Here is a 27149-nt window from a genome sequence, read left to right on the forward strand (position 1 = left end):
GGCGCGCGCGCTCCGGCGGCCCCGCCCCCAGCGGCGCGCGCCCTACGGCCGCCGAGGGGCGGGGACGCGAGCGAGGCCGGCTATGGAGCCCCTGCGGAGGGCCCACGAGGCCGCCCTCCGGCTGCTGCTGTGCCGGCCCTGGGCCTCGGGCGCCGCCTCCCGCCCGAAGCCCCGCTCCTCGGAGGTGCTGACGCGGCACCTGCTGCAGCGGCGCCTGCCGCACTGGACCTCCTTCTGCGTGCCCTACAGCGCCGTCCGCAACGACCAGTTCGGCCTCTCGCACTTCAACTGGCCCGTGGAGGACGCCAACTACCACGTCCTGCGTACCGGCTGCTTCCCCTACATCAAGTACCACTGCTCCAAGGCCCCCTGGCAGGACCTGGCCGGGCAGGACCGGTTCTTCACGGCGCTCAAGGTCGTCAACCTGGGTGAGTGGCCCGGGCCGGTGAAGCACGTCCCGCTGAGAATGGGATCACTGTTTGCAAAGCACGCTGACAAACGCCGCTCAGACGCCGAGACCCCGGTCCCAAGGTCAGGCCACGACAGCGCCGGGGAGCCCCGCCTCGGCCCAGCGCAGGCTCGCCTGGGCGCACGCGCTCGCCACGCTTGGGCCCGCGCTGTTGGGTTTCCCAGACCCTCCCTCGGCGTCTAACGCACTCTGCGGCGTTTTAGGACTGGCCTTGGCCCTGGTATTTTGGATTCCCCCCACCCACCCCAGTTGCTCCCCGTACGTGCTTGTCGGGGCTGAGTAGTTGCACTGAGTCATTCCCAGAAAAGTCGGGCTTTATCCCAGACCTATATCCAGGGACCACACTGCGTCACCCTTGGGGAGGAGACATTCATTCCACCCTCACCTGCCGCAGCTCTTGACTGGGAAGACCCCTACAGTGGGCAGTAAGAATGAGGGTGTAAGGAAACGATCCCACTGCACAGTGGCTCTGAAGTTAAGAGATGTCTTACTGCATGGCAGGATTCGTTCCCATGACCGTCATTTTCTTGGGTGCATTCAGTATTATAACTGGAACTACTTTCTGAGTTTCATTGTTTTCTTTATATGAAATCCCAGCAAGTGCGTTTTCCTAAAAGCACTGAAGGTTTTCACCGGTCATATCAGCTTTCTAAGGTGCTAGGCCTAAAAGGTACCAAAATACTCTGCCTCTTTAATATTTCTGTGTTTTCATGGGAATATTCTAATTCGGAGAGAATTTACTCTTGCTGGATGCTTATTTTCTTTGGCTGATGAGGGAAGAGGCATGAACATTGACGTGGGTATATCGTTTGTATCTTAATCGAGAGGCCTCAAGATGTTTTGAACCTTTTAATAGGTAATATCACATTGATCCAGATTTTAGCAATTCAAAATCTAGACGTGGGAGCTGGACCATGTTACCCAACCAGTTTTTTAAAATCAGAGTTAAAGCTAAACCCCTGTGCACCTGCACTGGTATTATATAATCTGATGGCTTATTAATTTAAATATGGTATTTATGTATTTTTGCTTATAGTAACTCACATACGTCAGTCATGGGATTTTTGAGCCATTGGTCTACTGGGACTGTCGTGGGTTCAGTCCACCCAAGGAGAAGATAATTATTTAGCAATGGGTAATTCTTTAAAAATTTGTCTATTTGGCTGATGGACTACATAGAGCATACCCTCTAATTTTGAGGTTGAAGTTAAAGGGTAAGCTCACTTGGAAAATTGGATTCTAAAGACTGGAATGATGAATAGGTTCAGGAAGAAGTTTATTTTAGCATTTTTAGAATGAGTCTTTCATCCCAAATGTAAAGCGTAACAGGTTAGGAAAAGTATAATTGGTGGATGATAGGTAAACCGTGAGCCAAATGCCTTTTAAAGAAAGTTTTCATTTGAAACTTAACACTTTAAGAACACCTTAATGATTAGGGGCTTCTCTTTTAAATATACATGCAAAGAAATCCAAAGAAAAGTAGAATACCCAGAACATGCTCACACAAAGAAGTGAAACATTTTGAGGAAAGAAACAACAGTTGTTTTTCTATGTGAAAGAGAAGGCTAAAGAGTGATTTAATGGTCTTTGGAAATTCTAAAAATCCTGCCCAAACGGGAATAAGAGTTTTAAGTTAAACAAAAGGGAAGAGTTTCTGCTCATGCATGCTTTAATACGAATTGGCTTTTATTGGTAAAGGGAATTTTTTTCTGGACTTTTTAAAGAGCAGTGTATTCACCAATTTGGTAATGTTTATTTTATATTTTTGTCTTAAGGTAGGGAATTAGATAATAGATTCTTTCCGGTTCTGTGATGCCCCTTCTGGATCATCAAATACCTATTCTATTAATAAAAGTACTTAGGATTTTATTCCTCTTATTCCCTTCTAAATTAGTAATTATCAGAGTAATTCATTTTTCCATTTTGTAAATAATAAAGATTTCTCTTTTACCGTTTGTTCCCTCCCTTTCTCCTCTGCCTTCCCTTCAATGGAAGCTGACATTTTACTGATGGTTTTATCAGTCTGGGTATCCTGCTGGGAAATAGATTGAGATTTAAGAAAAGCAACTTACCATTGGAATGAATGGGTAATCGGAGACTTGCTAAGAAGTTCTAATTTTTTTTAAGTGCTTAATTTGACAGTGGTTTACCTACTGTTCAGCTGACTCAAAATGAATTATTATGCAAAGAACTGACGTTCATGTTCATTTTGATGTTATGTTTCAGTCTGGGAAAAAAATAATTTCTCATGGAATTTTACAGACTTTATAGCATATGTGCTATAGATAAAGAAAATTATTTTTTTATGTTTAAATTGTTTAAGTAGCAAATCTCATTTTAGCCTGACTACATTAAGTAGACTGCAGGAAAAAAGAAATAGAGAATTTCTGACTCGTGTATCACAGCACAATCCCCTATCAAACAGCATTACTGATAGTGATTCCTAGCTCTTTCTTAAAAGTGATAATGTAGTTATTATAAGCTAGTAATCTTTGGTCAGTTCTCCCATTTTAGCTGAAAAACTATTGACCATTGATTTGTGTGGTTTTTAAAACATGTCAATATTTTAACTGAAAACTGATAAGTACTATAAAACAAGATTTCAGTTTCACCAGCCATTCCTTAAATTTATATCCTTAGCATTGGTTTAAAAGGCATATTTTATTTTTTAAAAAGGCATATTTTATATATTTTACTGTCAATATATTTAGAAAATTAATAATTGTTTCTAGAACCTATTTTGTTCTTCCATTGATTTTCAGCTTTCAAGTTGTGATACTGTATTTTAAATTTATTTTTTATTTCAACTTCTCCCTCTACTCTTCACTCACTTCTGCCTGTTTTCTTGTCTACTTCCCTACCCATACTCCCTTTACTTTTTTTTTCTTTTTGATAAGTAGCTTTATGATGCTAGTTTTTGTGGCTTTTTTTGTGACATTCCCTTGAAGCATTTAGAGATTCTTTTGGGTATTACCAAGGCAAAGAAGGCAAATATACTGTCAAAGATTTCATGAGAGTTCCAGGGAACACTGTGATGGTGACAAACTGTGACCCAGTATATTCCTAAAAATAGAGGGGTGCCAGCCTGAATGGGCATTTTTGCCTGTTCTCATTGCCAGCTAGTGACGCTTCTTTTGATTAATCTCTGGCATCACAGTGGTTGGAATGCAGCTTCAGGGAAAAAGCACAAAGTAGTCCAATGCACTTACACACCCAAAACGAGCATAATACAGCAAATATATTCTTGCAGAAAAATAAAAAAATCTAGCAATAGGATCAGTCCTGAGCATGTGATCTCCCTATTAACTAGAAAGAGGAATTTTCCAAATGTACAGCTCTTCTTTTAAATTGTCATTTTTCTGTCCAACTCCTACACAAGAACAATAAAATTAATACTTGTATAGAGCATACAACATTTGTTATTGATTCATATGCCTGTGGTTTTATACATGTTTTTAGTATGTTAATAGTCATTGATTTTAAATAGTTGCCTTAAAAGAGATAGGAGCTGTGAAAGTTTATTTTGTATCCAAGATAGTGTCATATGCATGAGTACTTAATCCATTATCTCTGGTTAGTATATGTTTAGTTTCCTGTATCGCAAATGGCAACTAATCTCAACTATAACAGCAAAATCTTATCAAATGGAAATATTCCAAAGAAGAAACATGTTGTTGGAGCCTACTGTATACCTATTTCAAATAGGTTGAAACAAGATTGTTTTCAAATCAGTTGTAAAAATACTCATGGGAATATTTCTCATACCTGTTATACTAAAATCTTCCTTAGAATTAGGGTTTACCTTAGGTTTCGAAGACAGCTATTTGACCCAGTTTCTTTTAAGTTGTACAAAAAATTACTTTAGCCATCAGTGTTACTGTTTGACGTAAAGCACAGTAAAGTTGACCTAGTAATTTGAGCTTAAAGCCACCAATCCAGAGCATCTACAACTAAATTAATGAATATTCTATTTGCTTATTTGTGAAAAGTATATAGAATTACTTGATAATTGGGGCACCTGGGTGGCTCAGTCGTTAAGCGTCTGCCTTCGGCTCGGGTCATGATCTCAGGGTCCTGGGATTGAGCCCCGCATCGGGCTCCCTGCTCAGCAGGAAGCCTGCTTCTCCCACTCTGTCCCCCTGCTTGTGTTCCCTCTCTCGCTGTCTCTTTCTGTCAAATTAATAAATAAAATCTTTCAAAAAAAATTCATAATTACTTGGAAGTGACAAATTAGTGCTTAAAGTGCTTTGAATTAAAACTTAAACCAGCTTTATCTATAGTTTTAAAAATCTCTAGGCTCACACAGTTGTTTCCATATTCCACAAACTGATGAAATTGAGCTCTTAGCTAATTAGAATCAGTCTGTACTCATATCTTTATATTTTCATAACTTTACAATTTGTTGACATTGCAGAAGAGTGCTCTGTGATTTGTACCATGACAAATACATGGATGCATGATTAATTAATAAGCATTGATGTTCATTAATAACATATTCCTTTGTTTTCTAGGTATTCCAACCTTATTATATGGACTTGGCTCCTGGTTATTTGCTAGAGTCACAGAGACTGTACATACCAGTTATGGACCAATAACAATTTATTTTCTAAATAAAGAAGATGAAGGTGCCAGGTATTGAAGGTGTGCATTGGAGAACATAAATATCAGTGGATTTTCTCTTGTGTGTATATGCAATGTTTATTTTTGACCCTTTAAAATAAAACTTTTGTAAACACCTTTTTCTTTCTATGGTGTCGGGTTCTTTAAGATGAATCATTGCCCTCAAGAGGCAAAGCTTTTCATACATTGTTATATATTGCGTGCTCGGTTTAGCCAATGGGAACTGCAGATGCATGAAGCATATACCAATTTTTTTCCTAGAATTGGGTTAAATTACAGATAAAAAATTATTATAACATACATATATTCTGCAGTTAGGTATTAACAATTCAAGTTGATTCTTTGAGGAGAAAATGGATCTTTTATAGGACACTGGAAAAAGAAGTAGAGGATTTTAGGATATATGTGGAGATAATACCATTGGCAGTTCCAAAACTGATGGATTCTAATTGTAATCTGAAATCTAAACTATTCAGCTGCCAGGATTTTCAATGGGAATGTCTTAAAGCCCTTGTGCCATTTACCTAGATGAGAGGTCTAGATGTAATGTTGAAACTTCTTATTGCCTAAACATCCAATACCATACTACTTTCTTAAAAAAATAATGACTCTGGTTAACGTAAATGTAGCAAGACGAATGAAATTAAGACTTACTAAAAGTTAAAATAGCATGCTGATAAAGCTGTAAGAACAATTAAGATCTAGAAAGACCCAGAAGAATAAATTTGGTGACTTTATAAAAGCAATTAGCTGAAATGGTACATATCCATACACTTCTTGGCATTGGGAAATGGGCTGAAATTTTAAAGACCTGATAGCAGTTTTGTGTTGAGATTTTATTAAGTTAATTGCATTTTTGAAAGCAAAGTCATTAAAAAAAAATTTATCCTTGGGGGTAGTTACAAAATACCCAGACGAATGGTAAATTTCAGAAATTTGGAGTAATTTAGGGAGAACTAAGTAGAACTATTTAATTTCTAAACCAATGGGTGTTTAAGATTTATGATCTCTCCCATAATTACAAGCATACATTATATATCATTTTATGTTAATGTGTTGCTGATACTCTGCAACATTCACACATTATTGTAGCAAAATATTTTATAAAATACAATCTAACCAGCATTTGGGTGCTTGCTTCTGGCAAATCAGTAGAGAAAGTGAGTGGCAGTGACTGAGGTGAAAATACCAGAATAAATTAATACAAACTGACTTCTTTAAAGGTAGTTGTTTTAAATGAGCTGCAGAAAGTGAGCTGTTCTTCAAATATATGTAGTGTTCACTTGTCTAAATGCAATTCTAAATAACACTTTAATCAAAGAAGTACTTATGCCATTATATTTAGTCCAGAAGAATATACTTGACACTAGTTAAATGAATGGCTTACACAAAGGAGATAGTGTTGCATTAAGCTTCATTAATAATAAAACTGACTATTAGCATTTTGCAAGGAAGGCTAGAACTGATTTCCCCTGTAATGGGCAAAGTTAAATAACTATAGCTCATAAGTTTTAAGTCAAATACTGCTCATTCACTGCTGCTGGTCTTGTCAATACTTGCCGTAAAGGTTTGGTCCTAGCACAAGGCCGATAAAATGGTTTTTAATTACCAGACTATAAATACAGCTTTTCAGTAGAGTTGCACTTCTTTTCACACTGGCCTATTTGATTTCTGATAATTTGTACTGCTGACTCTGCTTACCTGTTTCTCAATAGCTACAGTCAGTGTGACTTCTTGTCCATATGGTGATAGGTAAATCTCCTTGGAAAAGATCTTTGACAAACTACCCTATTGATCTCTGTAATTCTCTGCTGCTTGCAGCATTAAATAGAGCCTTGATTTCTTGTCTCATGCGCTCGCTGTGTAACAATTAAGCAAATGTAATATTTTCTTGTATTACATGAAAATCAATAGACCTCTTGCTCTCATGGAGTTGATCATGGTGAAGGATGAACTCAACGATGGCTAAGGGCATAGTTCAAATATTAAAATATCATTCATTGGATTTATTAAGTCTTACTGTAAACGTTTTAGTCTAAAAATGCTCCCCATTGAACAGTAATGGTTTAAGTTTTTCCTTTAAAGTTGAATATGACATGGAAGCATTGTGGTCTAAAAGGGGTAAAGTATAAATGCTAGAAGTCAGGAGATTGATTCTATTTTAGTGTCAGTCCTGTATTACTTTTTGACTTCAAGCTAATAACTACTCCTTAGTGTCTTAGTTTTTTCCACCTGTAATCTGAGAAGAACAAAACAAGGAACCTTTCTACTTTAAAATGTATGATAAATATGCTTGTAAGCAAATGTCAGTTTTATTTCAGTAAAAGCTGGTTTTGTAGTCCTCATTCTTCCATTCCATATGTATTTATTTGTAAAGAACGTCATTAACGGAAGGATTTTAAAAATAAGGGAGAGGAAGAAAGGAGGAGACAAATTGAGGCATTGTATGGTTGCCTGCTTGAGAGCTGATTATGCCTGAGATGGCAGGCAGTGTTCCGAGTTGACCCTGCCATTCTGGATATTAGGAATATTCTTAGTTGATGAAACAACCAAAAACAGCTTTTCTGCCAATACTTCTTTGATGGGATTTTGTCTTTAAAAAAAAATCCAGGCAAAACTATTTTTTAATGAAGATGAGTGTTAGTATAAAATTTTAGGAATCTTCTATTGTTACTTCTACGCAAATCAGTTATCAAGTATTGGAAGAAATTTCTGGTCAAAATTTTTAGTTCCTGTGTGAACTGTGAACCACCATAAGGATACAATAAGAATTGGCATGGACGAGGTGGCTAATATAAAAATCCCTAGTTTCTCAGTGCTAATGTCTTATCATACCAAAATGACAAATAGCTATTTCTTTTATCGCACATATTTGGTCACTAAGATTTTGCTAATTGTTGACTAAAGTAAAAAAATGAAACATTTTTAATTATTAAAAGCCATACATATTTCTTTTACAATGTACATTTTATTTCTTGTCATTTATATTTATATTCACTCAAAACTCTAAGCAAGAACATCTATAATGCTTCATGAAGTATCTCTTAATTCTATTAAAGAATGAATGATGTTTAAATGGGTGGGGTGACATCAAGACAGGATCTTGGTTTCATTTCATTTAAAAGCTAATGCAGATAACAGAAACCTTATCCTAAAGCTGGTAGATCGGGTATCTTTTTTTCAGCACTTACCATTCAGACAGTAATGATGTTTGAGGGCATCTTAACCTAAACAAGTATTTAGCATTACATCTCACCTGGGTCAACAGTCTAGGGTATCAAAGTTAAACTGTGTTACTGTAAATTAATGGAAAATGTAACTGCACTTTGCTGAAAGATCAATGTCCAATAAAGGCTGCAAAATCAAATCTTGTTGCAATGATTGAGGTCTTTAATTGCCTTTCAAAGATAAGGTGGTAATCAACACAGCTTTAACTGATTTTTTTACTAGTTCAATCACATGCTAATGACTAGTGCCAAGTCAGAATCTTTAACTACTTACACTTATTAAATCTTATGTTAGTAATGAAAAATTACTTTAGCTACACAATCGATAGAACACAAATCTTAATTACTATATTTCACTTTTATACTATTTTATATGCTTGACAAATGTTACACAAGAGCTTTCCCAACATAGGAAGTGTTATTAATAGTGACCGTGGTCCACAGAGTATTTTTGTAATATAAATTAGAGAAGAGATGTTGAGAAAAAATTTCTTCTTTAAACGAAAATGTGGCTAAAATAGTTTCACTGACATAAGTTTGGCCATCCAGCTACTTCTAGGAATTCTATTCTGCTAATTGAGAATACCTTTAATACAACTGGGATAAAATAAATCCAGATTGTTTTTAGTGTGTTTCCAAAGTTTCAGTTAGTTTTCTAGTAAAGAAATTGATTTTGTGTAAAGCCTGCTATAAAATTCTCCTAATTGGGGAAAGGATAAGTTAGTAAAGGGAAATGAAAACTGAAAATAAGTTGGACTTCAACAAAATTAAAAACTTTCATGCTTCAAAGGAAACTATCAAGAAAAGGAAAAACCAACTGATGGTATGGGAGAAAATATCTGTCATGTATCTGATGGGGGACTTGTAGCTAGAATATATAAAGAACTCTTACAACTCAAAAACCCAATTGAAAAATAGACTTAACAGATATTTCTCCAAATAAGTTATACAAATTTTTGCTACTAAGCACATGAAAAGATGTTCAACATTAACTGCTGGGAAACTCAAAACCACAATGAGATACCACTTCATACCTCCTAGGATGGCTATAATCACAAAGACAGATGATACCAAGTATTGCCAAGGATGTGGAGAAATTGGAACCCTCATGCATTATCAGTGGGAGTGTAAAATGATGTAACAACTTTGGGAAAGTTTAGCAGTTCCTCAAAATATTAAGCATGAACTTAACATGTGACCCAGCAATTCTATTCCTCGGTATATACTGTAGAGAACTAAAAACATATGTTCACACAAAAACTTGTATGAAAATGTTCATAGCAGCATTGTTCATTTTAGCCCAAAAGTGGAAACAACCCAAATAGCCACCAGTTGATGAATGAATAAATAAAATGTGGCATGTTCACACAATGAAATATTATTCAGTCAAAAAAAGGAATGATGGACCCATACACATGATAGGATTGATAAAGCTCGAACACATCATGCTAAGTGAAAGAAGCCAGTCATAAAAGACCACATATTACATGATTTCATTTATATGAAATGTCCAGAACAGGCAAATCTACAGAGCCAAAGTGAATTAGTGATTGTCTAGGGATGGGGAGGTTGGGAGGAAATGGGCGGTGACATGTCATGGGTATGGATTTTCTTTTTTGGGTGATGAAGCTGTTCTAAAATTGTGGTGATGGTTCACAACACTGCGACTATACTCAAACCAATGAATGGCACATTCTAAATGGAAGACTGTGTGGCATGGGAATTATCTCTCAATGAAACTGTTAAATTAGTAATGGGGAGAGGGTAAATGGGCCATTAGTATTTAATGTGATATGGTTTCAATTTTGCAAGATGAAAAAAGATCTCAGACAGATGGTACCAATGGTTGTATAATAACGTGAATGATAATGTGACTGTACTTGATACCACTGAACTGTACAGTTAAAAATAGTTAACATGGTGTAGTGCCTGGGTGGCTCATTCAGACTCGGTTTAGGCTCAGGTCATGATCTCTGGTGGTGGGATCCAGCCCCACAGCCGGCTCTGTTCAGCGCCGGGTCTGCCTGAGATTCTCCCCGCCACTCCGGCTCCTCCCCAAGTATGCACTCTCTCTCTCAAAGAAATAAAGAAATAAAGAAATAAAATCTTTTTAAAAAAATTATTAACACTGGCAAATTTTGTTTTATATGTATTTTACTGCAAATAAAAATAATTTTTAAAATTTAGTAAAGGATTTAATATTACTGCAATGAAATACAACTGATTGCATGATTTCTATAGAAAATAATTGAGTTTAGAAAAATGTTAGCGATTATAAGAGGTAAAACATGTTAATATCATTTTATACATTGCAGTCTTAGAATTTAAAAAATTTTAATTGTGAAACCTAGTTTTAATTAAGTAGATGAAATCTCATTTGGGATCATTTTTAGTAGCATTAAGGATAAACTTTTATATCTTTATTACATACTTGTATCCTGAAACTAATACAATGTTGTAGGTCAATTATTCTTCAATATAAAAATACATACACACATGCATAAAGAGATTTTTTTTTTTAAAGATTTTATTTATTTGACAGAGAGAGACACAGCACGAGAGGGAACACAAGCAGGGGGAGTGGGAGAGGGAGAAGCAGGTTTCCCACCGAGCAGAGAGCCCGATGTGGGGCTCGATTCCAGGACCCTGGGACCATGACCTGAGCCAAAGGCAGACGCTTAATGACTGAATCACCCAGGCACCCCAAGAGATGTGTTGTTTTAAAAAGATGTACTTGGTTTGAGATTATTTAAGATAAGACCAAAGAAAAGCATGTAAAATGTTAGTAAATGAAAATATCCTCTTTTAGATCCTAGTTGCTGGGTAAAGAATATTAGCTACTACTAGTATGAGGTGTCATATAGTATTGCTTATAGCTATTTTAGTTGCACTTATATCATTTTAAATACAGTTTATGAACACTGTACTACTCCATTATATTATTAATTTACCTTCAGTGATATTTATAGTATCAATTTAAAAGCAGTAAAACTTCATGAAAAGTAGCTTAAACACAAGGATTTTGATAAACAAAAGCTTCCAGTTTTTAAAAGCAAATCATGGAAGCTGTACTTCTTAGAGAAGATTTGAAGTTTTCGTATTGTTGATGATAGAATTATGAACCTTATAAACTCAGTATTTTTTAGTTAACCTAAATACATAAATCTATTTGAATTCATCTTATGAAAAGAGATATGTCATTAGATATATGATCATTATATGCTTTAGTGATTCATGGACCTTGTTACATACATGCTTTGTAATGTATGAATTATTTAGTAAGAAAAATCACAATAATTTTGTTGTTACTCAAAAATTTATGGGTTGGCAGAAACAATTATGCAGCCCCTGAAGCTGGTATCTTAAGGTAACATCATTAACACTACATAGTATGATTTTTTTTAGTAGTTGCTTGACATAACCTTTACTGCTTCTGCTAGAATATATCAGTAATTTTATAACAATCTGTCTGTAAAGAGAACATTGAATTTATTAACCACAAAGTGATTCATTTTGCTCTATTTTCATATAGGTGCATAATTTAAAATCAGACCTAAAAAAGTTGTCTACCCTAAAGGAAGAATAAAAAAATACAAATGAAAATCAATACTCCAGTAAATAGATTAAAAAATTTTTTAATTTTAACTCCACTTAATAAAAATGGATATTTCTATTTCAAAAAATGAATACGTTTAAGAAGTGAATGAAAGTCCATGAAGATAGGAAATTATCCTATAACCTTTCTTTACACATGATATTAAGGCCCTTGCTGTGAGATGAAGCCAAAATTATAGTTTCTTACGCTTTCAGTTCTCCAAATTTATAAATGAAATTGGAATAAAAATCTAAATAGTGTCACCTACTTTTAGATTACATTTAAAAATCAATAGTCATTCATTCATCCTCTAAATACTTTTGCATTGACCACGTTGAAGGCAAATTTTAGTAATTTTACTTGTCAACAAAATCTAGCAGCTCTAAATCTATGTACAGGGTCCGTTCAAGCCATACTGGGGGGAAAAAAAAAACCAGCTTCTGTACACAGCTGGATGAGAACTACATCTTACTAATTTTGTGTTTGCAACATTTATCATATAATGAAGACTTTGTGTGGAATTAATGTGTGATAGTCAAAATTAAAAAGAAAACTTGTCTTCATCTTTAAGAGCTTCAAGAAAAGGATACATACCTGGAGATCATATGAATTATTTGCAAGAACAGCAACAAGTTTTGAAATACCTCACATGTAATGAATTAACGTACACTGTTCTATGTATTCTGAAAAACGAAAGACTTGAATCTTGTTGTAATATCCTTTTGAGGCATTTCAAAAGGTGTTGTCTGTCTTCTCATTTTAAAGTCAAATGAAATGATATGCAGAAGTAAATGAAGTGAAACATTAAACAGAAAGTATTAGGATCAGTTAGACTTACTCATTTTAAATAGAACTATAAACAATATGTTGGTAACTAAGAGACAAGAACATTTCAATTGACTTGGCCAAACATGAAATGGGCTACCTCTTGAGTCAGTGAATCCTGCTGTTGGATATGTTCAGAGAGGCTGTGTGACAATTCCTTAGGTAGACATGGAGAGAATTCTTGAATTAGACTGAGAACTGGATTGGTGATTTTGTAAGTTTCCTTTAATTCTGAAATTGTACTTCATTCTTGCATGCCTATCTCTGATTCCTAATCATGCTATTTAGTTTGGTGTTTATTGCTGTTCTACTGTGGGTAATACAGAGAACCTTGTTTTGAAGATAAAATACATGGTTTAAGTTGTCATACCATTACCAGTTAAATGACAGGGAAAAATTAGAGCTTTCTAAATCTTAACTGTCTTCATGTATACAATAAGGAGTTTATCGAACACTTTCATAGCATTTATTTGTGCCAGGTCCTAGACTATGCACTCTATACATATTAACTCACTTAATCCTCTCTTAACAACCCAGTGAGTTAGGCACTGTTTTGATGCCTATGTTTTAGTTGTGGAAACCAAGAAGTCTTACCCAAGGTCACACATGGTGTTAGTCCAACCCCTGCAGTCTGTCTACAGAGTCCATCATCTGAACCTACAATGCATAGGACAATTTTGTCACATAATGGATGTTCAGGGGTTTATCTGTGCTCATTTTTGTTCATGCCTCTTCATATTCTTCTGTTTTAAGACTAAAGGATATTAGGCAACATGAAGAAAATGTTTATTGTTTAGTGGTTATTGCTATTATAAATTGTACAATTATATCTTTTTACAATTAAAATTTTCAATACATTATTGCTGGTGTGTAGAAACACAGCTTACTATAAAAATTTTTGAAATAATTTTTTTACTTTTTAAAAGACTTTTTATTTATTTATTTGAGAGAGCGAGAGAGAAAGCATAAGCTGGGGGAAGAGCGGAGGGAGAGGGAGAAGCAGACTCCCCGCTGAGCAGGGAACCTGATGCAGGACTCGATCCCAAGACCCTGAGATCACGACCTAAGCCAAAGGCAGATGCTTAACTGACTGAGCCACCCAGGTGCCCCACGTCATATTCTTTTAAATCAAAATTAATCAGCAAGTATTTGAGTGTTATATATAAGGGCCCACAGTAGGCCCTGAAGGAGATAAGTGGAATTCTCGAGCATAGGAGGGAATCAATATTTGCTATAAAATTTGTAGTTCATTGGGAGTCTATAATGGTTGTTATTCTTGATGGTGGTGGTGGCGGCAAAGCAAAGGAGCAAGTGAGACTTAAGACGGGCAAGAAATGTACATGGCAGTTGCATTCCTATTACTCAATCCACCTTGCCTTCAAAATCCATTCATTTACTCAACAGATATTTAAGTGCCTACTGTGTGCCAGGTACTATTTTAGGTGCTAGGGACACGGCAGTGAATAAAGACACACACAGTTCCCCTCCCTCATTACCTTAGAGTTTAGTGGAGAGACAAACAAATGAGTGAAACCCCTGATATGTTAGATAGTGATAAGCGCTAGGAGAAAAATAAAAGAGCTTGTATCTATGGGTGGAGTGGGTTTGGGGCTGGTTTGTAATTTCCATAGTGTGTGCTAAAGGAAGGCTGCAGCTAGAAGGTGACATTTAAGTCCAGACATACAGAATGTGCTCTTCTGGGGAGGGCATCCATGGGTGTTCAGAATGGTCCAGCGTTTGACATACCGTCGCAGGCTGTCCTACAATACAGCTTCTAACAAAACTAGACTGTCCACAAGCCCTGATAATAGAATTGTTTACCTTTATACCAACAAGGTTGGGAAAGCACCAAAATCTCCATGTAGCCTATGCCCAGGCTGACTTCGAGGAGTTCGTGCTGTGAGACCTAAAGTCCTTATGAGGTTGTCTAAAACAGAAAAACATGTCAGCAGGGCCTATGGTGGTTCCATGTATGCTAAGTGTGTTCAAGACAGGATCAAGCATGCTTTCCTTACCAAGGAGCAGCAAATCGTTGTGGAAGTGTTGAAATCACAAGCACTGAGTCAGAAAGCTAAAAAAAGAAAAAAAGGAGCCGTTTTTGAGTAATAAAACAATAACAACAACAACAGCAAAAGACCTGCAGAATGCGAGGCAGTGAGCCATCTGGATACCAGGGCTAAGAGCAATCCAGGCAGGGGGAATGGCAAATGCAAAGGCCCTGAGATAGAATGCCTGATGTGTTCAAGGAACAGTGAGAGGAGGCTGGTGTGAATGAGGGAGAGTAGTAGGAGATGAGGTTTGAGGGTCCAGAAAGTGTCGGGAGCAGAATGTGCAGAGTTTTATAGGTCAAGGAAAGGACTTCAGTTTTTACCCTGCACAAGTTAGGAAGCCATCTGGAGAATTTTAACCAAAGGAGTGACTTATCTAACCTTGGCAACTGGGTTGAGAATAGAGTAGTGGCAAAGGTGGAAACAGAAGATTAGGAGAAAACAGCAATGGTAGTTTGAACTGGGGTAGCAGCTGTGAAGTGGTAGGAAGGAGTCAGATTCTGGGTTAAGAACTCAAGATTGAGAGCAAGGTAAAAAGAGATGAAAGAAAACCTCTGTGATTTACAATAGCAAAATGGATTTTCCTCATTAAAAAAATATCACTTTACAACAACAACCATAAATAACCCTCTTTAAAACTGGGCAAAGGGGAGCCTAAGTGGCGTAGTCAGTTAAGTGTCCAACTCTTGGTTTTGGCTGGGGTCATGATCTCAGCACCGTGAGACAGAGCCTTGTGTTGGGTTCTACGCTCAGTACTCAGCATGGACTCTGCTTGAGATTCTCTCTCCCTCTCTCTCTGCCCCTCCTGCTCATGATCTCTCTCTCTCTCTCTCAAATAAATCTTTTTTTTAAAATGGGTAAAGGAATTAAATAGACAGTTCCCCAAAGAAGATATATAAATGCCCAACAGGCATGTGAGAAGATACTCAACATCACTAATCACTAGGGAAATGCACATTGAAACCACAGTGAGATACCACCTAACATCCAATAGGATGGCCAATATCAAAAATATAGAAGATAGCAAGTGTTGGTGAAGATGGGGAGAAATTGGAACCCTCGTGCATTGCTGGTGGGAATGCAAAATGGTGCAGTCGTTGTGGAAAACAGCATGGTGGTTCCTCAAAATATTAAAAATAGAATTACTATATGATCCAGCAATTCCACTTCTGGGTACATACCTATCCAGAAAAATTGAAAGTACAAATTGAGTTGGTTTTCCCCATAGTACTATGAATTAAAAAGCTGTTTAACAAATGATAGGTTCATAGAAAATTTCTAGTTTTGTGGTCTATTTTCTCAAATAATAGGAAATGAACTTTCAATGAAAGGTACATGGGGACCTTGGGCACACTGTTTACTTTTCACGGGACTGAGGTGCAGGTGGAAAAGGGAAATTTCAGAATATCTGGAGCATCTGATTAAATGAATTTTTACCTAAGCTATTAATCTACAATAACTAAAAAGAGATAATTTATCTCCTACACGGACTTTCAAATTAAATTTAAAAGAAATTCAGGCAGAGAAAAATATGCACAAAATTTTTTGGTATTATACTGAAACTAATCAACATTTAAATTATTTTCTCTCGCGCGTGAATAAACTGAGTGTTAGGGGGAAACTGTCACTCCTCTCCCACCAAATTTATACAAAATTCAGCACCCAACCGCAAAGCGACATGTGCCCCTTTATTAGCAGATTATGGACCAACCTACACGTTGCAATTTGTAAACAAACTTTTATCTAGGCACCATAGATCAACACAATTGTGCACTTTAAAATGAGGTTAACAAGGCATTTAAAAAACAACCCAGGGTGATTGCTACTGCATGAGCTATCACCGATTGCGTAAACATTGCTATCTAGTTGAAAATTTATGGACGAGACCGGATATTTTCTGCAACGATTTAATAATATAACATGATGCCACTACTGCAGCTGTCCCCTGGCAGTTGAACTCTTCCCTGATTTTTTTAACTGTTGCTTTTGAACAGAGGGATGTTTACTATTTCAGGGCAATCGTGAGGTAAAACAAAAAGAATTCATACACTCGTGGCTAATACGAGAGGAAGACGATGACCTTCCGCATCTGTGGCGTGGAAGAAGGAAGAGAAAAAGACAAGCACTTTTTGAGTTCTTGCCTTGCTCTTGCTGATTTGATGCACAAACCCCGTTAAGGTAGACGTCTTGACAAAGTAGGGATAAAGGAGAGCTGCACTTCTTTCTGGGGCTGCCGCAAACGGTACGCAATTTTGTGTCGTCAATTGGCTTTTGACCGACCCAGTCCCAGTTCAGTTTCGTCCTTCGTTTGTTAGCTGGTTTCACCTGGCCGCCTTTAACGAGGGTCGGGAAAGGCAAGGACCGTCACTCAGTCGCCGCGGGCGGCCACAGGGCGTCGGAGTTCTCCCGACTGGACAAGCCCCGCCGGCCCTCCTGCGGGTCCCCGCACTCTGAGCGCACTCCCCGGGTCCCGCCCGCCCCGCCGCGGGGGCGGGGCCGGCCGGGAGCTGCCCTCTTCCAACATGGCGCCGTGGGAGGCGGGTCCCTCTCGCCGGCTCCCGGGGTTCCGGTGCCGTGCGTTTTGGTTCCGGAGTAATAGTGCCCTCGCCGCGCCTTCCTCCTCCTCCTGCCGCCGTCGCTGCCGCCGCAGCCGGAACGTTCGGCCTGGGGAGGCTGGGGTTGAGCCAGTGCGCGCCGCGCCCTCTCACTCGGGGTGGGGAGCACGACTGGCTCCCCGACCCTCTCGCGGAAGGCCCTCCTCAGCTTTCGCGTGGTCTGGGGGCCCCGGGGCTCCTTCCAAACAGCCCCCGACTGAGTCCCGTCCAGTCGGGGACCCTCCACTCTCCACTAAGGAGGAGTGGACACCTGCCGCTCTGCCTCCCTAAAACGGGGTCGTCTCTTCACACCCACGCAGACGGCTGAGAGCTTCACGATCCCCTTTCGCCCAGTTTTCCAACTCCAGAACCTCTGACCTCCGCTAGTTCCTACCGGCCCCTTCTTCCTGCCCCGTCCACGCTCACAGGGAGGCAGCCCCGACCCCATACAGCCTGGGTCTGGCTCGGTGCCTGCGGGCTCCTTCCAGACCACCCCTCCTCTCTTTACTGCCCACCCCCCCAGCCTCCTCTCCTCGGTCCCCTTGTCACCTCTTGGAGCCCTCTCTTAACCAGGATCCAGTGGGTACCTCCTACCCCAGGATGTGAGTCCCTGTAACCTGTAATGCTGTGGCTGGCCCTTGGCCCCTTCCATGCCATGGAGAGCCAGGTGCTGGTGATTCGTATCAAGATTCCAAATAGTGGCGCGGTGGACTGGACAGTGCACTCCGGGCCGCAGTTACTCTTCAGGGATGTGCTGGTGAGTGGTGATCTCAGTCTTCAAATCCCATTGAGGAGGGCTCAGGGATTTGTGGGGTAGTCAGCGCCTTATCCACTGAATCTGAGCCTGGTGGCCCGAGCTAGTGGCGGTGGCCATTGCTGGCCTCCTGTGAGGGCAGTTTTATTGCTTCAGCGACGGCATTGATTAATTGCATGTACTGAAATCTGGCAATTGTGCAGGGCCCTGGGGAAATAGAGATGAATCAGATTGAACCCCTGCCCTCAAGGAGCTCACAGCCTGGACTGGGACGTACACACAGAAGCAACCAGCTGGATGCAAAAAGCTGAGTCTAGAAGTTTCTTCCTCAAGTGTTTCTCAGAATGTCTCTGGCCAGATTCCAGCCATGCCTTTCTACCGAGTTCCCTGAACTTGTTGACTCCTGGAGAAAGGGAAACTAGGCAGCTTGAATTTGCCATGTTTCATCAAACCTAAGGTGTCATTTTTTTAAGACACTATTTTATGTACCACTCAGAAAGAAAAAATACTGCCCGTTAAACTGTGACCTGCTGCACATTATACAAAAGTAGCCCAATTTCGGAGATGCTAGCGTTGAGGGAAAGGGTACATCTTGGAATCAATGCTGTGTCATTACTCTCAGGATACTCAGAACATATTTCAAATAAAGTCATGGGATGTGAGAGCAGAGTGTAACCTTGGCGGTGGCCTGTTGGGACCTCTTACCTTTTTTGAGATAGTTACTGAGGAGCAGAGAGGCGGAATGGCTTTTCCAAAACTGTGTTGCTCCTGAGTGGGAGAGTCAGTACCAGAACTCAGATTTCCTTACTTAGTAATTTTTTCCCACAGCTGCACTGCCACTTCTCATCTTTTAGCACACATTTGAGATAGCCAGAGTGCATTGTGCCCATTTTATATATTGAATGATTGAGGTATGAAAAGCAGAACTGACATACCCAGAAGCATGTTGCAGGTACCAAATCTATGGTGCATCTTACCTACAAGATAAGATGGGGTGGAGCAGAGGTTCTTGGGAGGAGGGAGATCTCTGATGTGATTTTTTTTTTGGTAGTCCTAGGTGACTCAATCAAAATTTGATTCCTGTACCTACATTTTGAATTCTGGATTTTACTGACCATTCTGGATTTTACTGACCACGCAGAACATAAGAGATTTTCAGGTGTCTGGGCCAGGAGTCCTGAAGCTGGAGTGAGCCAGCAGCTTCCAATCTTGTACACCAAATGTTGCCCTTCCCTTTGCATATGGAGTTCACACATTCACATACATACAGATTTCCTTCCTCATGACAAGGCCCAAACTTTTTAGCACGGTCCTCTAGGCCCACGTGGATTGGCTTGTGCTTACCTGGCACCAGCTCCATCTCTCACCACACCCCTGGGAGCACCATGTGCTCCAGGTACATAGAACTAACCTTGAGTTCTTCCAGGCTGTCTCCACTCAGCCCCTTTCTTCAGCTGGCCAACTCCTACCTGCTGTTCAGAGCCCAGCTTCACTTTTCCTCTACCTTAATCTTGGTTATGTGCCCATCCTTTGTGTTCCCACAGCTTTGCTCCAGCAAAGGTCACAGGTTTTGTCACAGTTTTGTCTGTCTGTCTCTTCCACTAAAATGGTAAACTTCTGGAGGAGATGGACTTTTCTGTCTCCCCTCTGTTTCTGGAGCTCCATAGCATCCCGAATTTTTTTTTTTTTTTTTAAGATTTTATTTATTTATTTGACAGAAAGAGACACAGCGAGAGAGGGAACACAAGCAGGGGAAGTGGGAGAGGGAAAAGCAGGCTTCCTGCTGAGCAGGGAGCCCGATGCGGGGCTCGATCCCAGGACTCTGGGACCACGACCTGAGCCGAAGGCAGACACCTAATGACTGAGCCACCCAGGTGCCCCCCAAAATATTTGTTCAAATATTTCAAAGGGAGCTTCAAAGAAGATGCATGCAATTATGGTTTTGTGGACCAGGCTACTGAGTTTTGAATCTAGAAACATGGGTTTAATTGCAAGCAGTCCCACTAACTAGGCAAGTCACTCTGCCTCTTTTAGCCTTAGTTTCCTTACTTGTAAAATAGGGACTGTACCTGTTTTCAAGACTTGCAAAGATTAAGTGGGATCATGCCTGTGATGAGAAAGATGTGAGCTTTCTTTCACTTTGCTCATTTGAAATAACAGAAGGTATTATTTAAAATAGAATGGTGCAGGGGCACCTGGGTGGCTCAGTCAGTTAAGCGTTTGCCTTCGGCTCAGGTCATGATCCCAGGGTCCTGAGATTGAGCCCCACATTGGGTTCCCTGCTCAGTGGGGAGCCTGCTTTTCCCTCTCCCCTGCCCCTGCTCATGCTCTCTCTCACTCTGTCTCTCTCAAATAAATAAATAAACTCTTTAAAAAAAAAATAGAATGGTGCAATGTTTAAAAACACAAACTCTGGGCCAGACTCCCTGGGTTTAAATTGCAAGCCTTACCAGACTCACTTTGGGCAAGTGTCTTCTGTGTCTCAGTTCTTCATCTGTAAAAAAAAAAAAAAAAAAGTGGAGGGTGGGAGATAAAAATAGTGCCCACCTGATAGAGTATGAGGACTACTGGAGTTGATATACATAAAGCACTTAGAACAATCTGGAATGTAGTAAGTGCTTTATAAGTATTGTTGTTATAACATAAGGGACAAGGCCTGGCTGGGTCTTCTGCTTCTCAAGCATCTCTCAGTGGTTCCTTGGCTCCAGGCTGACTGGCCTTAAAGTAAACTTTGCACAAATGGTCCCACCATCTAGAACTCAGAGTGCCATGTGTCTTCTCACATGCACATGCACAGGTAAGCCCAGGTGGAGCATGCTTTGTCAGGAAGGCCTGATGAAGGGCTCTTAGCAATCGGTGCTGTGCTCTCTCTTATGCTCCTAATAGCAGGCTCTATGAACTGCATGCCCAAATCCTGGTGGACATCTATGATCTCTTCTCTAGGGTCACCTCATCTTTTCCTCAAGAAATTGGCAAAAAACCACAGATACATCAGCGTCTTTGGCTTAGAGCCTTAAAATTTAAAGCCCAATGAAATCTGGAAGCATCCCCTTCATCTAATATCACTTCACCCCAGTTTTCAAATGAGGGAGCATAACCCCAGAGGGGGAAAATGCTAAAGCCACACAGCTCATTTTGGGCCACACCAGAAACAGAAGCCAGAAGCAGTTTGTTGTCACTGAGTCATCTGTACCTGAGCATGTTTTGGATGTGGGGTTGTGGTTGAGGGCTCTTGTCACAGCTCCATCAAATGGCTGGGAAACCCTTGAGAAGTCACTCGGCCTCTCTGGGTCTTTGTCCTGCATCTGAATAATTAGAGACTGGCTGGTCTCCAAGGGCAGAGACATTTGGTGATCTGCTTTTCAGCTTTATTTTCTGTGTTCTGTTCCTTGTAGACCACAGCCCCCAGTTTTGGGAAGATTGTGCAGGAGATCTCAACTAGTCAGTAGGAGGAGAGAATGTTCCTCTTATTCTTCTTGCTATTTCAATCCTGTCTCCCAAGTCCCAGCTCAGATTTCCCCTCATCTTTGAAATTTTTGTCTAAACGGAGCCTTTGATTTTTTCCTGCCTCCTGAGTTAGCAAATACTTATTTGCTATTTATGTCTTTTGTTTGGCTCTTATAATACTATAAGTGCTCTATTTTGTTACTCTTTTAGGTTTGTCTTTATCTCTGTGACCAGACTAGCATCTTTCTAAATCTTATTCTTCTATAGCCTACCGCTTTGTGATCTTTATGCTCCTGGCCTGTTGAGATGCTTAATTATACTTTTGGCCCACCATATAGTTGATGGATTTATTAAAAGCACAGAGAAGAAAAGGATCAAGAAATGATCACCATTAAGATATTTAAATTTAATTTTTCTTTTGAAACCTTCTTTAGGTAAATGTTATGTTGAGAATTAAGACAGGTGTTTTTTGGGGGGGGAATAAGTCGCTTAAAATATAACTGGAAAATATACATAAAATTTTTAATGTGCCCTGCTTAGAAATAACCAGTAGGTATTAACTAATTTTGAAGCTTTTTAGCCCTTTGGCATTATGCTAAGCCCCACTTTATTTGCTTTAACAAAATAAGATAGTTGGTTGTGTTCACATGGTTCTCATGATTCACTCAAGTGAGTTTGCTTTTTCTTTCTCCTTTTCCCCACATTAGGTGTAAAACCTATGTGGCTCCTTGATTATGTTGATGTGCAAAGGATGCCATTGCTGCCAAGCAAGGTTTTCAGCTAGTTATTAGAAATTTGCTGCTTGATGGGTTCTGCTCTTCATAAATAGGAAGGATCCTAAATTAGGTTGCGATTACTATAGAGTTCACATCTCAAGATTGAGGTGGTCAGAGCTCCCTTGAAGTAACCAGAGGTAACCTCAACTTGGAGGGTTGGGGGTGGAGTCCCCCGGCTTATTTTTAACTACACACCCAGCTAGAAAAGGTCCTCAGTAAATGCTATGGAAGGATGACGGAGGTGAATGAATGACCATCACCGATCCTTGGGTGCTGAAATTTAGGGTTTCATTGTGAGGTAAGCTTTGTGACGTTCCAGTCATCAGTGACTTGTTTTATTTAACAGACACTCATGTGGCGCTTACCACATGCTACACACTCTTCTACGCACTTTACAAATATGAACTCATTTAGTCCTATGAGGTAGGTACAGTTTTGATCTCATTTTACACAGAAGGAAACATAGGCGCAGAGAGACTCAGTCACTCAGCTACTGAATGGCAGAGCCAAGGTCCAGCCTTAGCAGTTCGGCTCTAGTCCACATAGTCAGGCTTTACACTAGTTGCCTGTATAGTATATTCCATACTCGCTCTACAGTTTCCATTTACCTGGCAATAAATACTTTCTGCCTGTAAGTGTGTAGAATTTCTTTAACACTAAAATTTTTCAGAAATACTTCCTCAGAGTTGATGTCTCATTTGCTAAGACAAGAATCAGAAGGAAAAAATCACCTCCTTTGACTCTAATGAGCGAGGGCTGCCTCAAATAGCTCTCTTTGATCAATTTTATATGCACAGATTTATTTTTCAGGAAAAAAAAAGGCACTGTAGAGGCAAGGCTATTATGCAAATTTCCACTGCAGCAAAAGCTTCTAAAGAACTGCCTTTGGAAGGAAGTTGCAGCCGCCACTCTGCTAAGTGCCCCGCTTGGAAGGGCTGTGGGCTCCCTGCTGAGAACTACTGCAAGCCGCTTTATCAGCCGGCTGCCTGGTGCCAGTTCCTGGCAGAGCCCAGGAGGAACGTTGTGGCAGAGGTCCCCGAGAGAACAGTGAGGTTTGCAGACCATTTGGGTTAAGCTGGACGTAATGGAGGGTCACTTTTCCCAGAACTGCCTATTTCTTGAAGATGTTCCATGCCTCTCTAACTAAGCTGTCTCTGTAGACTGATTTTCAAGATTGCAACCTTATGGGTTCATTTAAACATGGATATCAGATTATATACCTTAGACAAAAATCTTTCGTAGGCTAGATTAACTCTGTTCCGGTGTCACTAAATGTATGTTTTCCAGTAAAGGTTGATAAAAATTGTATCAAATGTAGTGCTATAGGTTAATATCATCATTGGAATAATATATCATGGAAACTTGTTTTTTTTTTAACTGTCTGCACTATGAATACAAGGCGAGATGTTGCTAGTTACATATCAGAAACTACATTTGTTGTCTACAATGTGCTAGGCTAACTTCTGTTTATTATTTAATTGCATTATCTGTGTGAATATTACTAGACCCATATTGGAGGATAATCAAATAGAGGCTCAGAGAGGTTAAGTAATTTGTTTGCAGTCACACAGCTAGTAAGTAGAGAGCTGAGATTCAAACCCAGCCTAGTCTGACTCCTAAACACCTTTCTATTGGTAGTATATTCCACAGCCTTCCATAGAACAAACTGTGTGTGTTTTTTAAATACACAAACAGTGTGTATACGCTGTTGAATCAAGAGTGAAAGATTATGGTATTAATACAGACTAGATTTGGTAAAGAACCCTCCCCCCCACCCCAGTCCCCAAATAGAGATTTAAACTCCGGGCTTACATTGCTGGGCTAAGTGTGATTATGAGCTAATGTTTTTATAGTTTATGCCAACATTTCAAAAATCTTTTTCAGGTTCTCATATTTCCTCTAGGATTTGCCACATGTTAGCAATAAAGAAATGGCTAATTGTGTTTCTTTATTCTTTCTTTGTTTAGGATGTGATAGGCCAGGTTCTGCCTGAAGCAACAACCACAGCGTTTGAATGTAAGTCTGGCTTGTATACTTTCTTGACTATTCCTTTCTGCAGTAATTTTTCAAAGGGTTTATGGGTTGCATTACTTTAGAAACTGACAAAAACAGATTATTTATGATCATCATATGGTACATTTAAATATTTATAAATTAATGCAAGTTTAATGATGATACTGAACTGAGTAATATTTTCTTATTTAATCATATCTTGGGTGTGCATACTTCTATAATATAGCTTTAATTACCAACATGACCTTTATCTGCTCTTGCTCCTCACTGTAATAATATTGTGGGACAAAATGAAACCTGTAAACTACCTGTAGGCCAGTGATTATTGATTAAGAGATTGTAATCCATTGCTGCTTTAAAACAGTAACAGAGTAGAACTTTTAAGTGAGCATTGCATGGAATAATTCTGTTTTAGTGGGGCTTGGTGTGGCTGGTACATGATGACAGTAGCCCTTCAGGTCTTGAGACCTTCCTCCTTACCTTCTCCCCCGGCAACCCCCCCCCGCCACCCTGCAGTTGGCTTGGGCATTGGGAGGGGCAGGATGGACTAGAAAACCAGTTTTGAGATGAGCCAGGTCATTGCAGGGCATGTTAGGGTTTAGGAATGTTAAGATGAGGGTTTAGTTCATAGAAAGGGGCTCTGGTGTTGAGAAGGATAGAGTGGGATTTTTAGCTGTGGTTCCTGTCTTCTTTTGAAGGTGAGGGCCATTTTTCGCTGAGAAAATGTACGATTTCTCCACATTATAGTTTATTTGTTGTTCTTGGTTTTTAAGCAGATGGTTAATGACAGTGAGTACAGTGTCCTCTCTTATTTATGTTCTCTTTGGAGGACAGTTTGACAATACCTATTAACCAAAATATAAAATGTGCAAAACCTTTGATTCAGCAGCTTCACATCTAGGAAGCTGTTCAACAGAGATACCTGCCCATGTGTTGAATGCCCTTCAAACAAAATATTCATTGTGGAATTATTTTTAATAGGAGAAAATTAGAGGAAAGCTAAATGCCTAGGATAGTGGATTCATAAGTTATCCATTATCTGAAGCAGCAGCCAATTGAACAGCAGCTAAAAAGAATGGGTTAGGATTTTATGCATCGGCATGGGAAGATTTCCATGATATATTGTTGAATAAACAAATAGTGTATGGTATGACCCCGTTTTGTAAAATAGCTAATCCCTGTGCCTCCCTGCTTTGTGTCTATATTGAGAGACAAGGATGTGACGAGTGCCCACCACAGTGCCTTCCAGTGGTTCCCCCTGGAAAGTGGACTTCACGGTTAGAATGGGGAATGGTTGGCTAAATGAGCACACTTTTTCCTTTCTCTCTTTCTCATTATTTGAATATTTTCGACAATCATTCCATGTATTTAAAAGTCACTTGCATAGAACTCTTAAAATAATTAGTATTTTATTAACCACACTGGAGTCTATGTACTATTGAAAAATGGTACATGTATCTGAAGTACATATTAGTGTTGCAAGCTCTTCAGACCCTTTTTGGGAAGTCTCTGGTGGCACCAAGGGTTTCATGGACAGGCCGATAGTAAACATCTGTCATTGTTGCCAGGTGCTGTGCTGAGAACATTCCATGGTTATCTCGTTTAATTTAACCTTTGCAAGATCCCCATGAAGTACTTCAAAGGATTGTTTTGTTTTTGTTTTTATTTTTTAAAATTAAATTTTATTTAACTCAGTTAATTAACATATAGTGTCTTCTTAGTTTCAGAGGTAGAGGTCAGTGATTCATCAGTTGTAGATAACACCCAGGGCTCATTCTGTCACGTGCCCTCCTTAATGCCCATGACCCAGTGACCCCCTCCCCTCCAGCAACCCTCAGTCTGTTTCCTATGATTTAGTGTCTTTTATGGTTATTAGCTCCATTTTAGTTGAGGAAAGGACATCTCCTCTGAGCAGCTTGCTCAGAGTCTAGTGAGTGGTGAAGTGGACTTCCTCATGTAGACTCCAGAGCATGTATACATTCTCAGCCACTTTTGACACTTGTTCTGCAAGTTGTAATCATTCTTGAAGTCACTTGTTGTGATTGTTCATAACTGTAGCAGAAAAGGAGCTTACTTTATACGTCGTACTTCTTGCCCTCTGGGTCCCACAAAGTGGCTTGATGTACCTGTGCCCCACTGGCTTCCATAGCTAGGGTTCATAGTAATAACATCAGTTATTCTAGCTGTCATTTATTGATGGCTTGCTCTTTGCCTGTCAGTGGACTCGATGATTTACCTAGATTGTTGCTGATCCTTACAAAAACTCTGTGAGGTAGGAAAATTATACCTTTGGGAAACTGAGGCTCAGGAACAGGAAATGATTACCAAAGTCATCAATGTGGTGGAACCAGATTTAAACACAGTTGTTTTTGGGGCGCCTGGGTGGCTCAGTTGGTTAAGCGTCTGCCTTCGGCTCAGGTCATGATCCCAGGGTCCTGGGCTCGAGCCCTGCATCAGGCTCCCTGCTCAGCGGGAGGTCTGCTTCTCCCTCTCCCACTCCCCCTGCTTGTGTTCCCTCTCTCGCTGTCTCTCTCTCTGTCAAATAAATAAATAAAATCTTAAAAAAAAAAATAAACATAGTTGTTTTTGACTGTGAAACATGCACTCTTTATAACCAAGTATGTTAAAAGCCTATGAAGTTTGTTAAGTATGGTTTTCATGGCTTATGGAACAGCTCTTGAATAAATAACACTTTAATCAAAGAAATATTTATGGTAATATATTTAATACTGAAAAGTATATCTAACACTAAGAGAAAAAATGTTTAAATATCATGGTTTA

General features: G+C 39.6%; 2 protein-coding genes and 1 pseudogene across 10 annotated transcripts in view; all 3 read left to right on the forward strand.

Moving 5' to 3' along the window:
* Window positions 1–33: 33 nt before the first annotated feature.
* On the forward strand, window positions 34–5906 carry CUNH15orf61 (chromosome unknown C15orf61 homolog). Its single transcript, XM_025883714.2, has 2 exons — window positions 34–428; window positions 4981–5906. The coding sequence occupies exons 1-2, from the start codon at window positions 83–85 to the stop codon at window positions 5106–5108; spliced, it is 474 nt and encodes a 157-aa protein (XP_025739499.1). The 5' UTR covers window positions 34–82; the 3' UTR covers window positions 5109–5906.
* An 8555-nt stretch (window positions 5907–14461) lies between these two features.
* Window positions 14462–14842, forward strand: LOC112833214 (large ribosomal subunit protein eL34 pseudogene; annotated as a pseudogene).
* Window positions 14843–17079: 2237 nt separating this feature from the next.
* Window positions 17080–27149, forward strand: part of MAP2K5 (mitogen-activated protein kinase kinase 5) — a 247064-nt gene continuing 236994 nt past the window's right edge. For all 9 annotated transcript variants that reach the window (XM_073877255.1, XM_073877256.1, XM_073877257.1 and 6 more), the window contains exons 1-2: window positions 17080–18135; window positions 24323–24371. In XM_073877255.1, the coding sequence (XP_073733356.1) occupies window positions 18001–18135; window positions 24323–24371 (184 nt within the window). In that variant the 5' untranslated portion in view covers window positions 17080–18000. The remainder of the gene's footprint in view (window positions 18136–24322; window positions 24372–27149) is intronic.

This window comes from Callorhinus ursinus, unplaced genomic scaffold (genome assembly GCF_003265705.2).
Source record: "Callorhinus ursinus isolate GAN/ISIS: 27379988/994484 unplaced genomic scaffold, GSC_fseal_2.0 scaffold25, whole genome shotgun sequence".
NCBI lineage: Eukaryota > Metazoa > Chordata > Mammalia > Carnivora > Otariidae > Callorhinus > Callorhinus ursinus.

Coding starts and splice junctions, on each gene's coding strand:
- CUNH15orf61 (XM_025883714.2), top strand. CDS start 83: ATGGAGCCCCTGCGGAGGGCCCACGAGGCCGCCCTCCGGCTGCTGCTG. Junction 429..4,980: donor GCTCAAGGTCGTCAACCTGG/GTGAGTGGCCCG, acceptor TTTGTTTTCTAG/GTATTCCAACCTTATTATAT.